Genomic DNA, 13,903 nt, shown 5'->3' on the forward strand with positions numbered 1-13,903 from the left:
GTTCTAGGTAAAGAGAGCATTTGCTGTGGTTTTAGGTATGGGAGGTGGAGCATGTGATGGGGTTTTAGGTAGTGGGGTTGCGGGGAGCACATGGCCCACTTGGTTGGTGCCGTCCCACCAGCCTGTGTTTGGCCTTGAAGACTCTTTTCTCTTGACTGTCCTGACTTTCCTGGTTAGTTTTCAGCTCTAGCCTGCGTTTGGCCCTGTGAGGCTGAATCTTGGCATCTGGACCTTGGCTTCATGGGAAAGAAGCTCACTCACAGACAAGGAGGGACAGAAAGAACTAGTTAGCTGTGAACAATTGATTATGTTGAATATGCACAGTTGCAGGCAGCAAAGCTTGTCTCCAAGTTGTTGCTCTAGGAAAGATTTTTTAACTCAGTTCCCCGTTTCTAGTGGAAGCACAGCTGCCAGAGTATACCCGTTTACTTTCTATTACCAAAAATAGACACTTACTGATCTGAAAGCTCTTACTGTTCAGCTTATACATGGTTAGTTAGTTTTTAAAAGAAGCCTAAGCTTGAGTAATGAACTCAAGGAATATTTCATCACAAGCGCTGGAGGCGTGGAGGTTTGCCTTCCAGCATAGGTGAGGTGGACAGGGTGAAAGAATCGGACCCAGGAGGGATGAGATGTTATGCAGAATGTACATATGCACTGGCCACCAAGTCTTACAGAGGATCAGGGGACACCGAGGAAAACTGCAACCACTTGGGGGTAGAGAGAGGGCTTCTGAAGCTCTCCAAAATGGACAGGAGGATGTGGCAAAAAGACCTGAAAAGGATGCAAAGGACAGAGAGAAGAAAAGCAAGTGGTGTCTTGAGGACTCCCGCTCCACATTCACACTTTTTCCTCTCCATCGTCACTCTCATTTTTCTGGTAAGTTGAACCTAGATTTATTTTGTGAGATTTCTCTCTTCTGTACTGTAGCAGGCTGGTTAAGGCTGCCCATTAAAAGTGCACACTCTTCCCCTAATCAACTCTCCCAGGACTCCCTGAGTCACAAAAGATAGAAAAACAGAACGGGTTCATCACTGAGCTGTTAGTTCCTGCTACATCGACCCCAGAACATCCTTTGTTCCTATCTTTTCAAAGCATGGCTTAATTTTGCTTCTCACTCTGTCAATTACCCAATATTCCCATTTTGCTTGAGTTAACCAAAGCTGAATTTCTGTTGCTTACAACCAAAAAAACCCCACTGACGTAGGGTAAGTTCTCTAATAGACGGCATGACAGAAGCCACAGGGAGCTCTCGAAGGTAGCCTGAAATCCAGATACTTTATTTAAAATTATTAAAAGAACATGTATTAATAACAGTCAAAATTGCTGGCTATGGTACAATGACTAATCAATTTCACGTTTCTATGTGCTTGTAGTTGATTAGCATTTTCTAATGGTTAGGCTGATGATGTTTTACTACTACAAACTGTCTTTAAAGTTTACTCTCTTATCTCCCATGTTAGAAATAAGAACAAATGAGAATGAACTCAAATAACAGAAATTACATGCTACAGGAAAAAAATCAAGGAGGGGGTGTTGAGAGTAGCAGATGATCTATGTTACAATGAAATATGTGAGAACCGCAAAATGTTTAATTCCTGTTCAATCTGAAATTTAGCAATATAACTTGTAGAAATAAGAGTAGGTTTTAAATTCTTTTATATATTCATATGTGAGAATTATATAGTATACATCAGAGAATCATTATACATTCTATTATATAATACATAATATATATTGTGATATATACATATCACTCTTTTAGGGTTATCTCATTACTTTTTGAAAATATTATAAAAAGAATTTGTAAGAACAGATAAGGTTGTGCCCAGACAATAATCACAATAACACTACCTAATATTTATCTTTAATATTCAAGTTTTTTTCAAACATAACTGAGCAGAACTGGAAAATTCAGGGAGCCCACTCTGCCACACGTTAGTTTAACACAGGGTTCCTCAAGCCCATAGCGTGTCGGCACTGTGGACCTTTGGGCAGGACGATTCTCTGCTGTGGGAGGCTGTCCAATGCACTGTAGGGTGTTTAGCAGCATCCCTGGCTTCGACACACTAGACGCCAGTAGCATCCCTAATCAAAAATGTCTCTTGACCTTGCCAAAAGTTCCCTGGGGGGCAAAATTGCTCCCTGGTTAAGAAACATCACGACTACAACAAAGCAAATACAACTGCCAGCTGTATGATTCCACTGTGAGTCAGCTGTGATTAAACCAGTTACATCTATATTTTAGTTCAAAATATATCATGACTAGAACTAAGTTAAATTACCAGTTTTTTGTATAAGTTAATATACCAGTTTTTGTCTAAAGCTGAGCTGTCCAACCACTGGAGTAGTCACTAGCCACATGTAGTTACTCCAAAGTGAGATATGAAGTATAAATATGCACTGGATTTTGAAGACTTGATATTAAAAAAGGATGTAAAATATCCCATAATTTTTATGTTAACTGAACTATTTTGGTTATACTTACTGGCTGAAATATGTTATTAAAATTGATTTCACCTGCTCATTTTTACTTTTTTAACATGGCTACTAGAAAATTCTAAATTACATATATGGCTCACATTCTATTTCTGGTGGATGGCACTGCTCTAGAAACTCGAAATGACTTAGTATTATTTTTTAATGAAATAAATTCTTAAGTCTATCAAAAAGCCAAAAAACTCTGGAAAGCTCGCCAGAGCCCTATGACATCAACTCACTTTGAGCATCATAACTCTTTATCATGCCTAGATGATTTTTCTGCTTCTTTAAACCAATTGCTTCTATTCCAATGCTTTATTCTCAATGTTTCAGTCAGTTCTTTTCTAATTGCTGATTTATCTTCATGCTGTTCTTCATCACTCTCCTGCACACCAGTTTCTTTCATATACTCAGGACCTTTCCTAGTGGAATGTCGAGATGCTGCAGCTTCCATCATACTTAGAAAATCATAAGCAGGAAGAGGAGGTTTCCATTCCTGAGCAGGTAAAATTGCTGAAAGGAAGATATGATCAATGGTTAAAGATGAACAGATATAAAATCATCACACAAATATACTAGAAAATGTTTTGTTTTGAAAAACATATTTGTAAGAGTGAAGGCTATATCAGTTTTACTTATCTAAGCAAAACTAGATTATTTTTATTGTCATTGTCCAAGGAACTTGATACATTTATCATACTAGTCATTTTCATTTTTTATATTACATTTGCAGGCTATTATATTCTAAATAATGGTTAGCATTAATAGGAGAAAAAAACCCAAAAGGTCGATAATCTCACTGCTGGTTAACCCTTCTTGAGGTTTTAAAAAATAGCCATATGTGCAATGAGATCACACACAGACAGAAAGAAGCCTGTGGCGTCCCTCCCTGCCCGCCTTTATCCCGAAGAACTAGAACTATTTCCTATGAATAACTCCAAAAAATTTTTTTGAATGTACAATTTATTTTATCATTTAGACAAGTATTTCCTTACACTTTAAAGCATTTTTGTTTTTGAAGCTTTTGCTTAACATCCTTTGCATATACTTTATGAAAAGAAGCTCATTTTATAAAAATAATTGTAGACAAGGAATAATTAAAAACTGCTATGGAATCGCCTGTACTATAAACAGACAGCGATTAGATGACTTCTTAGACGGGCTTCACAGTAGTAAATCTTAACGTTATTTTAAAACACTGATTGCTTGAAGAGGAAAGCTGATTTAAGCTGATAACATATACGAGACAAATTAGCTAACTTTTCTCCATTTAGTAGACAGATTTTACAAAATAATTTTTGAATTTAGTTGCCCATTTAAAATACTATTTTGAGAAATAAACTATATAAGTAAATGTACAAAGTAAATCTTTTAAAAGTAAATTCCAGTAAAAGAATCTCTACACTGTTAAGTGAAAAAATAAATATTCATAAAATACAAACTTAAGCATCTCTCATAAATCAAATAAATATCTTTAAAAGTTTAGGAAATTCATATAAATTCTAATTTCCTAGAGTGAATTAAAGCTCAAGCAAAAATCTGCATAAATACATAGGTAGTACATCCATACTCTTATTGATATGTAATTTCTTCACTCAGACTCAGTTATATGAAATCCTAGTACATGGAACATCCACAGGGTATTAATTCAGGCTACCCTTGTAATTGATGTTTCAAATTACTGTTGCCAGGTTAGCAGATTCAAAAGTGACAAACGAATAGATTATTTTCTCTTGAATATAACAAATAGGTAGGAGGTTAGAATAACTGTAGTTTGCAATATTCAGATAAAGTATCTTTATTAAAGATATTAAAAGAATCTTTAATAAAAGTCCAATTCAAACCATAGCATATATTTAGCAATGTTTATTTTTTAAAGTAAACACTGCAGCCTAGTGGTCTGAGATGATGACAAAATGCCTGAAACTGGCCATCACAATTCTGCTTATTATTTGCTGAGGGAACTCTACAAAGGTCTGAAAGTTTTCAACTGCAAATAAAACTGTACTCTCATCATGCATGGGTAATAAATACATTATTATCAAATTAGTAATGATAATAATAATAGCTAACATTTATTAAGCCTTTACTATACACCAGGCATTATCCATTTAATCTTGAGATAAGTACAATTATTATCCCAATTTTATAGATGAGAAAACCAAGGCCTAGAAAAGTCACGGAAGTTGACCAAAGTTAAGCGCAAATCTCAAATAAGAAGAGCCAGTGGTCACAATTTCATAGAAATTAAGATGTGTAGCAAGCAAGGTGAGGCAGACACCTGTGGCACTGTGTTACACATTCAGGCTATTTCAAGAGTTGCTGCCACACCCCCATCTCAGATCCATCTCCCAAAGAGTGTGAGAGCAGGTCCAGCCAGCACAGAAGACGGGATCCAGTACAGAAAAGCACTGCCTCAAAGAGTTGGAAAAGGCATTCATTAACAAAATTACAGTGGAAGATATACCAGCCTCTCAGGAAACTCAGAAGAATTCTGATTCTTTCCTCTTGGTAATGGTTTGAGTTGAAGAATCAAAGCCCCTAAGGATGCTTCTTGGAGGAAAGGATCATTACATGAACAATGATAATACTTCAGAGATTTTACACTTTACAGAGTGCCTTTGTGTACATAATTTTATTTGATTTTTAAAATAACTATGTAGTCAGAGTAGGAACCATTAATCTCATTTTATAGTTGTAGAGGAAGAAACAAAGAAAGACTTGCCTAGAGCCACAGTTAGCAATCAAGGAGGCGGGGTCATAAGTTCAGGTTTCTGTGTCTTTGAACATCACCACCTGTCTTAAAGCAATTCAGTTTGAGAGGTACTCTGGCCCTAACTAGATATAAACCTATCCGACTTAGTCAGAGTCCATGGGGCGCCTGTGTCACAGCAGCTGCATAATGACAACACTCATTTAATTCTATAAAATAGCAATGCAGACAGAGAAGTGAACACAGAATATCAGAAGAGTTCAAGAGTTACAACTGAAAGGACCCCTATACCATGTGGCTATCACTCGGAGACGAGTGATAATCACAGAAAGGGCTCCTTCCAGATTATGACTTAAACAAATAGTCAATTTAAGTAATTTTTCACATTTCCTAGGAAAATATTAAAACTAACAAATTATCTCAGAAAATTACGACTTAAAAGTACCACCTAAAAGGACCCAGAATAGGCGGGGCTGGCCCCGTGGCCGAGTGGTTAAGTTCGCGCGCTCTGCTGCAGGCAGCCCAGTGTTTCGTTGGTTCGAATCCTGGGCGCGGACATGGCACTGCTCGTCAGACCACGCTGAGGCAGCGTCCCACATGCCACAACTAGAAGAACCCACAACGAAGAATACACAACTATGTACCGGGGGGCTTTGGGGAGAAAAAGGAAAAAATAAAATCTTTAAAAAAAAAAAAAAAAGGACCCAGAATAGCCAAAATAATCTTGGAAATGAAGAACAAAGTTGGAGGAATCAAATTTCCCAATTTACAATCTACTACAAAGTTGCAGTATTCAAGACAGTGTGGTGCTAGCATAAGGCATCTGTATATCTGACAGATGCAAAACTATGTACAGGAATGTTCAGAGCAGCATTATTCATAATAAGCAAAAAGTGGAGACAACTCAAATGTCCATCAACTGATGGAGCAACAAAATGTGGTATATCCACACAATAGAATATTATTCATTCATAAAAAGGAATGAACTACTGAATGATCCTTGAAACCTATGCTAAGACAAAGAAGCCAGACAAAAAGGCCACATGTGATATGATTCCATTTATATGAAAGATTCAGATTAAGCAAATCCATAAAGACAGAAAGTAAATTAGTGGTTGCCAGAGGATGGAGGGAGGGGAAAATGGGAGTGACTGCTAATGGGCATGGGGTTTCTTTGTGGGGTGATGAAAATGTTCTAGAATTCAATAGTGGTAATGGTTGCACAGCCTTGTGAATATACTAAAAACCCCTGCATTGTACACTTTAAAAGGGTGAATTTTATGGCATATGCATTATGTTTCAATATAAAATTACTACCTATAGCCTACTTAAACACAATAATTTAGTTAAAATTGCCTAACTTAATAGAAATGAAGCAGAGCACCTGGGAAGAACAGGTGTGCTGCAATGATTGACACAAAATAAAGTCAAGTGTCTGATTAAATACACACAAATATACATAATGGTAGATTCGTCCTATGCATGCTGGCTCTGAGACAATATAACACTGAATTGGAGTTTGTCCACCACAACCATGTGTGTGTGTATTTGTATACATGCATATTCATATATACACACACACACCCTTATTCAGGACTCTGCCATGGAATAGTATCAAAATATTATAATATAGTTCATCTGGATCCAATAACAAAATCCTTGGATAGTACCTTAGGAGACTTTTTATTACATCAAATTTCACACTATTTCCTCGATATACCAACGACCTGGATTATTACATGTTAATTTATTTAAATTAGAGCAACAGTCCTATTGTTGGCACAACTGTATATAAATTAGCATATACATCTATAACACAAGTATAAATTCACATATGTTTTAGAAAAGTTGAGGCTATGGCACGTCATAAACCAGCATCATAAATTCTGGGCCAAGATCTATTTTCTTGTGGTACAAAATTCTGGCTCTGGAGTTGAAGAGATCTAGGTTAGAATCCAAGCTTCCTCACTTACTGGTTAGTTATACAACTTTGAACTAGTTACTTAACTCTTCTACAGGTAATAATATTTCACATGACTCTAGTAAGAATTACATGAGATAATGCACATGAATCACTCAGCATTGTGCTAGACACCTAGGAAGCATTCAATAAATGTGAGCTATTATTACCAAATTCAATACAGTGTACCTATTTTCTGTGGGTAATAATACCTATGAGATAGGAGCTGTCCCATGTACAATGCTATCAGCTTATTAATATTGGGGTTATTTATAAACATTACAATTCAACTCATTCTAGCTTTCATTAGCTATACTTCAAGTTTTAAAATCTATGAAGCAAAATACAGAACAGTGTGTGTTAAAACAGAAAACTTACTGATATGACTTTCTAGTCCTGCTTCCAATTTCTTAAGCCACAATAAAAGGTTCTGCTCAGTTATGGCCTGGTCTGACGGAAATGCGAACACCTGGCCGCCTGAGTGCAAATTCACCACAACAAGAAGAGGTAGGGGAGGCAGAGTATCAAAATACGCCTGCAAGATTCCTCTCCCCACAGGGGTATTCTTTCTACGAAAGGGAGCAATTGAACATGTTAATATTTCTTCTATAACAAAATAATGAAAACAACAGTTTGTAGAACATTAACCTTTTAAATACAGTATCACACCAATAAGTTTATTTTATGAAGAGATGTCCTAAAAACCAAGAAGTCTATAACTAAGTTACCAGTAATCAGAGTATTAAAAAGTTTCCTCTTTTAACATGGGGCACTGTGTTTCTCTTAGGAGGAAAAAAAGCAGCCAGTGAGAGTTTTAATGAAAAACAGGTATAGTACAAAGGCTTGTGAATTTCAGCTTAATAGAATCAATTAGTTCCTTCCAAAGTTTAGCCAAGTATCTGATCACATGTCAGCTCAAAAATTAAATGGTTACAAGGGCCACCCCAGTGGCACAGCAGTTAAGTTCACATGCTCTGCTTCAGCGGCCCAGGAGGGTTCACTGGTTTGGATCCCAGGTGCAGGGCTACACAGCGCTTACCAAGCCATGCTGTGGTTTGTGGCATCCCACATATAAGAAAAAAAAAAGAGAGACAAAGATGGGCACAGATGTTAGCTCAGGGCCAATTTTCCTCAGCAAAAAAAGAGGAGGGTTAGTGGCTACTAATAGCTCTGGGGTAATCTTCCTCAAAAAAAAAAAAAAAAATTAAATGGTTAAAAACTATAAATAACAAGATACTTATAATAAACACTTCTTTTCTGAACAGAATTGTGTCTTTCCTCAGGAAAAAAAGAAAGGATTAATTTCAAATTAAAAAGATTTTAAAAAATTATGTTCATCCAAGGAAACTATATGTTTAACATACCTAGTTTTCCTAATACAGCACATTCCACATTATGGAAAATACTATTTTACTCCAAGATGCCTACAAAGATAATTACCTTGGGAAAACTTTTTCTCAAGCAGTGGGTTGTACTGTTAGTGAACTCTTCACAACAAAAACATACACTGGTTCATTCTTGTACTTTTTTCAAATGAGTTAAAAATAAAATGTCTTTCATCTGGCGAATCTGAACAATGGATACTGTGTATATATGTGAACTGTGTTCACAGATATTAAATGTAACACAAGCCATACATCTAAACATACCAGGAAATATTCTTGGTGAATGCACTGAAAACTTAACATTTTAAAACTACAGAATTATAGAAAAAAGAACTGAATAAAAATATCAAAATATCACAATGTTTATTTTTCTGTATTTGTCAAGTTTTCCTCAATGAACATCACTTTTAAAATCAGAAAAATCATTACTTTTAAAAAGGTACTGTATGACACCAAAAGCAACAAAAGCAAAAATAAACAAATGGGACTACATCAAACTAAAAAGCTTCTGCACAGCAACGGAAACCATCAACAAAATGAAAAGGCAATGGACAGAATAGGAGAAAATATTTGCAAGTTATTTAATAAAGGGTTAATATCCAACATAACTAAAAAACTCACATAACTCAATAGTTTAAAAAGAAAACAATTAAAAAATGGGTAGGGTCGGCCCAGTGGGGTAGTGGTTGAGTTCGTGCACTCCGCTTCAGCAGCCTGGGGTTCACTGCTTCAGATCCCACGTGCAGACCTATGCACCGCTTGTCAAGCCAAGCTGTGGCAGGTGTCGCACATATAAAATAGAGGAAGATGTGCACAGATGTTACTTCAGGGCCAGTCTTCCTCAGCAAAAAGGATTGGTGGCAGATGTTAGCTCAGGGCTAATCTTCCTCCAAACAAAAAAAGGGCAGAGGAACTAAATAGACATTTTGCAAAGAAGACAAAAAAATTGCCAAAAGGTACGTGAAAAGATGCTCAAAATTACTAATCATCAGGGAAATGCAAATCAAAACCACCATATCATCTCACACCTGTTAGATGGCTATTATCAAAAAGACAAGAGATAAGTGTTGATGTGGATGTGGAGAAAAGAGAACCCTTGTGCACTGTCAGTGGGAATGCAAATTGGTGCAACCCTATGGAAAACAGTATGGAGGTTCCTCAGAAAATAAAACATAGACTACCACATGACGCAGCTATCCCACTTCTGAGGATGTATCTAAAAGAAATGAAAACAGGATACTGAAGAGATATCTGTACCCCTACGTTCACTGCAGCATTATTTACAACAGCCAAGACATGGAAACAACCTAAGTGTCTGTCAATGGATGAAGAGATGAAGATGTGGTAAATATATATATGGACAATTACTCAGCCATGAGAAAGAACAAAATCCTGCCATTTGCTACAATATGGATGGAGCTTAAAGGCATTATGCTAAGTGAAATAAGCCAGAGAGAGAAAAATACTACATGCTATCACGTATATGTGGAATCTAAAAAAAAAGTCAAACTCATAGACACAGAGAGCAGAAAAGTGGTTGCCAGGGACTGAGGGGTGGGAGAAATAGGGAGAGGTTGGTAAAAGGGTACAAACTTTCATCTATAAGATGAATAAGGTCTGAGGATCTAATGTTAAGTCTGGTGACTACAGTTTAATAACACTGTATTGCAAAGAGAGTAGAACTTAAATGTTCTCACCCTCCTCAAAAAATTTATGTATGTGTATACATATTTATATATATCTGCATACGTATATGTATGTATACATATATATATATGAAGTGATGGATATGTTAATTAACTAGATGAAGGGATCTTTTCACAGTACAGACATCAAATCATCACAATGTACACTTTAAATATCTTATAGCTTTATTTGTCAATTATACTTCAATAAAGCTGGAAAAAAATAGCAAAAAAAATGCATTGTAGAACAGAATTCAATCTAAAACAAGGTCAATCTCATACCAACTGAGGGAGTTTAGTTACTAAAATACCATGATAACATAAACACTGGTCCCATAATATTAACTCCAAAGGTAGAATTAGAGAGATTCATTTCCTAATGAAAATGTAATAATAATTATACTTTCTTTACCTTTTGCACATTAAAAAATAAAAATATACTTACAAATTTAACCAGCAAGGGGTGAGTGAATCCAGGTGTTTCTCTTTTACCAGCGTCAATATTGCTTTTTTATACTGAGGAATTATGCTGCCATCACTGAATAAAATAAGCAACGGTTTCTGAAGTCTTAAATAAGTGGGAAGATTTTCCACAGTGATTTCTGGCTGTTTAAAAAAAAAGGCCAAAAAAAAAAAGCCCATGAGGAATAACAATGCATAAAATAGAAAATAACGTTCAAATCACTCATGAAATTTTAGTTTGTAAAATGTAATTTAAACATATTTTCACTTAAGCAGAGATTTTGCTATACTCACTAATAACTATGGATCTTGAGTCTTTTATTTAAGTCTACTTTAACTTAATAATGAGTTACTTGTTTTCAAAATAAAACCACTAATAGAATTCAAAAATAAATTAACTCAAAGGAGCTCCCTGTTTTACAAGGATGAGACACTTCTAATAATTTCCTATGCTGAAATCTGGACCAGACTAGCTAACACCCATATGACAAACAAAACTCTTGTTATATGTTTTCTCTAACATAAAATTTTTGAAAAAAATATAAGCTGTTTTAAAAATATAATCTTTTAATGTCTATGATTACTTAAAAATTAATAAAACCTTACTTTGTTTCAGTATTATGGATTTTTACCATAATTAAAATAATAAAAAAATCTAAAATAAATTTTTTAAAGTCTATTTCTTTTCAGTTTAAAATAACAAAGAAAGAATTTAATATGAAATAAGAAACCTAACCCTTTTACTCTTTTTATTAATATTTGTATAAGACAATTTGTCTAGGCTGTTATTAACAAAAATTGGAAAGAGAAACAAACAATATTAATATATTTAGGATTGAAAATAGCAATGACTTAGAATATCAAAGCCTTCTACCATTTTTCATTTTAGTTTCACAACTATTATTTCATCTTATGGATATACCTGTGATGTAGATCAAATCACCCTACATCAGATAAATGATCCCCAGCTGACAGATGAGGAAACCAACAAAGAGAAGCTGACCTGCTGCAGTCACACAGCTAGCCAGGAGGAAGAGTTGAAACTAGCCCCCAGCATCCTGCTCTCCAGCTCCCCATGACCTCATATCACACCAGAAATCCAAAGGAACAATTTTATTTTCTTCATGGTGCCAACCACCTCTGGACACAGGACTGGTTCATCCTCAAACACCAAACTCTGGCATATACTTTTCCCTATCTAGTTCTCAAAGCCACTTTTCCTCTGCCAATTCTCATTTTTCTTCAAATTTTTTCTCTTTCACATTTAAAATCCTCTTCTTGCACCCTCCTTTTTCACGACTTAATTCTTAGATCACTTCTTCTCCAAATTCCCCTATGTTGTCTTCTTGTGTTAATTATCCTCTTTAATTTTCTACCAAGGTAATATCCCCTTCTTAAAATTGACAGATCTTATCAAGCCAGCAGATTTCCTCACTCGGAACAGAATCAAAACATAGGTGAGATGGAGCCATCACTCCTCAATTCAAACATTTATTGAGAACCACGAAGTTCAAGATGTTATGCTGAGTACTGAATCCAAAAGAGATAAGATACTTTCCCTGCCCTCAAGGAATTCACACTTTAGAGGAGGAGAAAGTTATACAACTGCCGTGATCCAAGAAAAAAATTAATGTGTGACAATAAAGAAAACTATTGGTTCAAAATTAAGATAAGAAAAAAGGCAGGGAAGCTCAAAGATGATTTTAGGAAGTGATACTTGATCTGAGCCGTGGATAAGGAATAAGATCTTGATGTGTGTGTGCTAGAGTAGGGGTTCCAGATACAGGGAGCATCATGATGACAGGCAGAGAGGTGTTAAAGCAAACATAGTATCTAGGAACAATGAGAGCAAAGTATGCCAGACTTAGGCACACAAGACACAAATGTGGCTGTAAGAACAGATGCGAAAATGACTTGATAGGTTCTTTGGCATCGCAGCAACACTGAGAAGGTTTTGTATCAAAGGAGTGACATGGCTAGGTCTGTTCTAGATGACTAACTGGAATATGAATTTGCAGAAAGACAGACCTGTGACAGGCATTGCTTTTTCCTGTGTCTGTCAGGAAAGAAAGACCAAGAGTTCTGTAACTTTAGAAGGAAAGTTGAGATCATAAACACAGATTTAGGCATCATCAGCTGGTATAATGATGGTAGAAGTTCTGAGTATGGATAAAATTTCCCAAAGAAAGGACATAGCAAAAGGAGAAAAAAGGGTTGAAGATGTAATTATAGTGGCCAGAGGCTTAAAGGAGTATCTGGAGAGGAAAGAATTACAAACGTTAGAGGAAGAGAGAACTTTTGACAGAATGGCATAGTTAACAGTTTTGATTGCTGAGAGGCTAAGGAAAAACAGAAAAGGTCCTCAAACATAATAATTGAAAGGTGACTTCTACTATCTGAGTATATAAGAGGCTATAATTGTGTGGGTTCTGGTATTCCTATCCATAACAAAAGCATAAAAAAGGGAATTCAATGTATCGGTGAAAAGTGCTAAAGATATTTCCTAACTAATAGTTCTAAGTGTGACAACCTTGGATATATCATTGCTTATGTAGTTAATTATCATATATTTCAGATTTGGACATTATTTACCTGGGCTATTTGTCATGAGGTTCATTAAAATAAAAATTTGAGAGGCTGGCCGTGGCGTAATGATTAAGTTTGTGCACTCCGCTTTGGTGGCCCAGGGTTCATGGGTTCAGCTCCCAGGTGTGGACCTGGCACTGCTCATCAAGCCACGCTGTGGCAGCATCCCATATAAAATGGAGGAAGATTGGCACAGATGTTAGCTCAGCAACAGTCTCCCTCAAGCAAACACATGAAGACTGGCAACAGATGTTAGCTCAGGGCCAATCTTCCTCACAAAAGAAAAGAAAAATTTGATACCATATAAAAATGTTTACCTGGAGTGACGTCAGCATCATGGCAGAGTGAGCTCTCCCTTCTAAGATACAATGAAAAGGACATTCATACACCAACAGAGGACATTCACAAAACACAACAGACATGTAAGAGACCCACGCAGCCATATGTCTGAAGGTTGACGTGCTGGACCCCCCAGAGGAAGTGGAAGGATGTAACGGGAATCTTCTCTCCCGAAAAGCAGCAACCCAGGGACTGCATGCAGCTCTGAGAGGAGAGGGGGATGGGGCAGCCCTCTGCCAGAACACCATCATTCTCCAAGTTCCCTCACAGTTCAAGGGAAAGCCCCAAGGAG

The 13,903-nt window shown here is 36.2% G+C and overlaps 1 protein-coding gene across 6 annotated transcripts in view; it reads right to left on the bottom strand.

Moving 5' to 3' along the window:
• Window positions 1-1,259: 1,259 nt before the first annotated feature.
• The window catches only part of TXNDC16 (thioredoxin domain containing 16), a 124,036-nt gene continuing 111,392 nt past the window's right edge, over window positions 1,260-13,903 (bottom strand). For 5 of the 6 annotated variants that reach the window (XM_046647794.1, XM_046647792.1, XM_046647793.1 and 2 more), the window contains 3 exons: window positions 10,670-10,830; window positions 7,533-7,723; window positions 1,260-2,994 (listed from right to left, as the gene is read on the bottom strand). In XM_046647794.1, coding sequence (XP_046503750.1) covers window positions 2,729-2,994; window positions 7,533-7,723; window positions 10,670-10,830 — 618 coding nt within the window. In that variant the 3' untranslated portion in view covers window positions 1,260-2,728. The remainder of the gene's footprint in view (window positions 2,995-7,532; window positions 7,724-10,669; window positions 10,831-13,903) is intronic. The other variant, XM_046647798.1, reaches the window with a different exon arrangement.

The sequence above is a fragment of the Equus quagga genome, chromosome 20 (genome assembly GCF_021613505.1).
Source record: "Equus quagga isolate Etosha38 chromosome 20, UCLA_HA_Equagga_1.0, whole genome shotgun sequence".
Taxonomy (NCBI): Eukaryota; Metazoa; Chordata; class Mammalia; order Perissodactyla; family Equidae; genus Equus; species Equus quagga.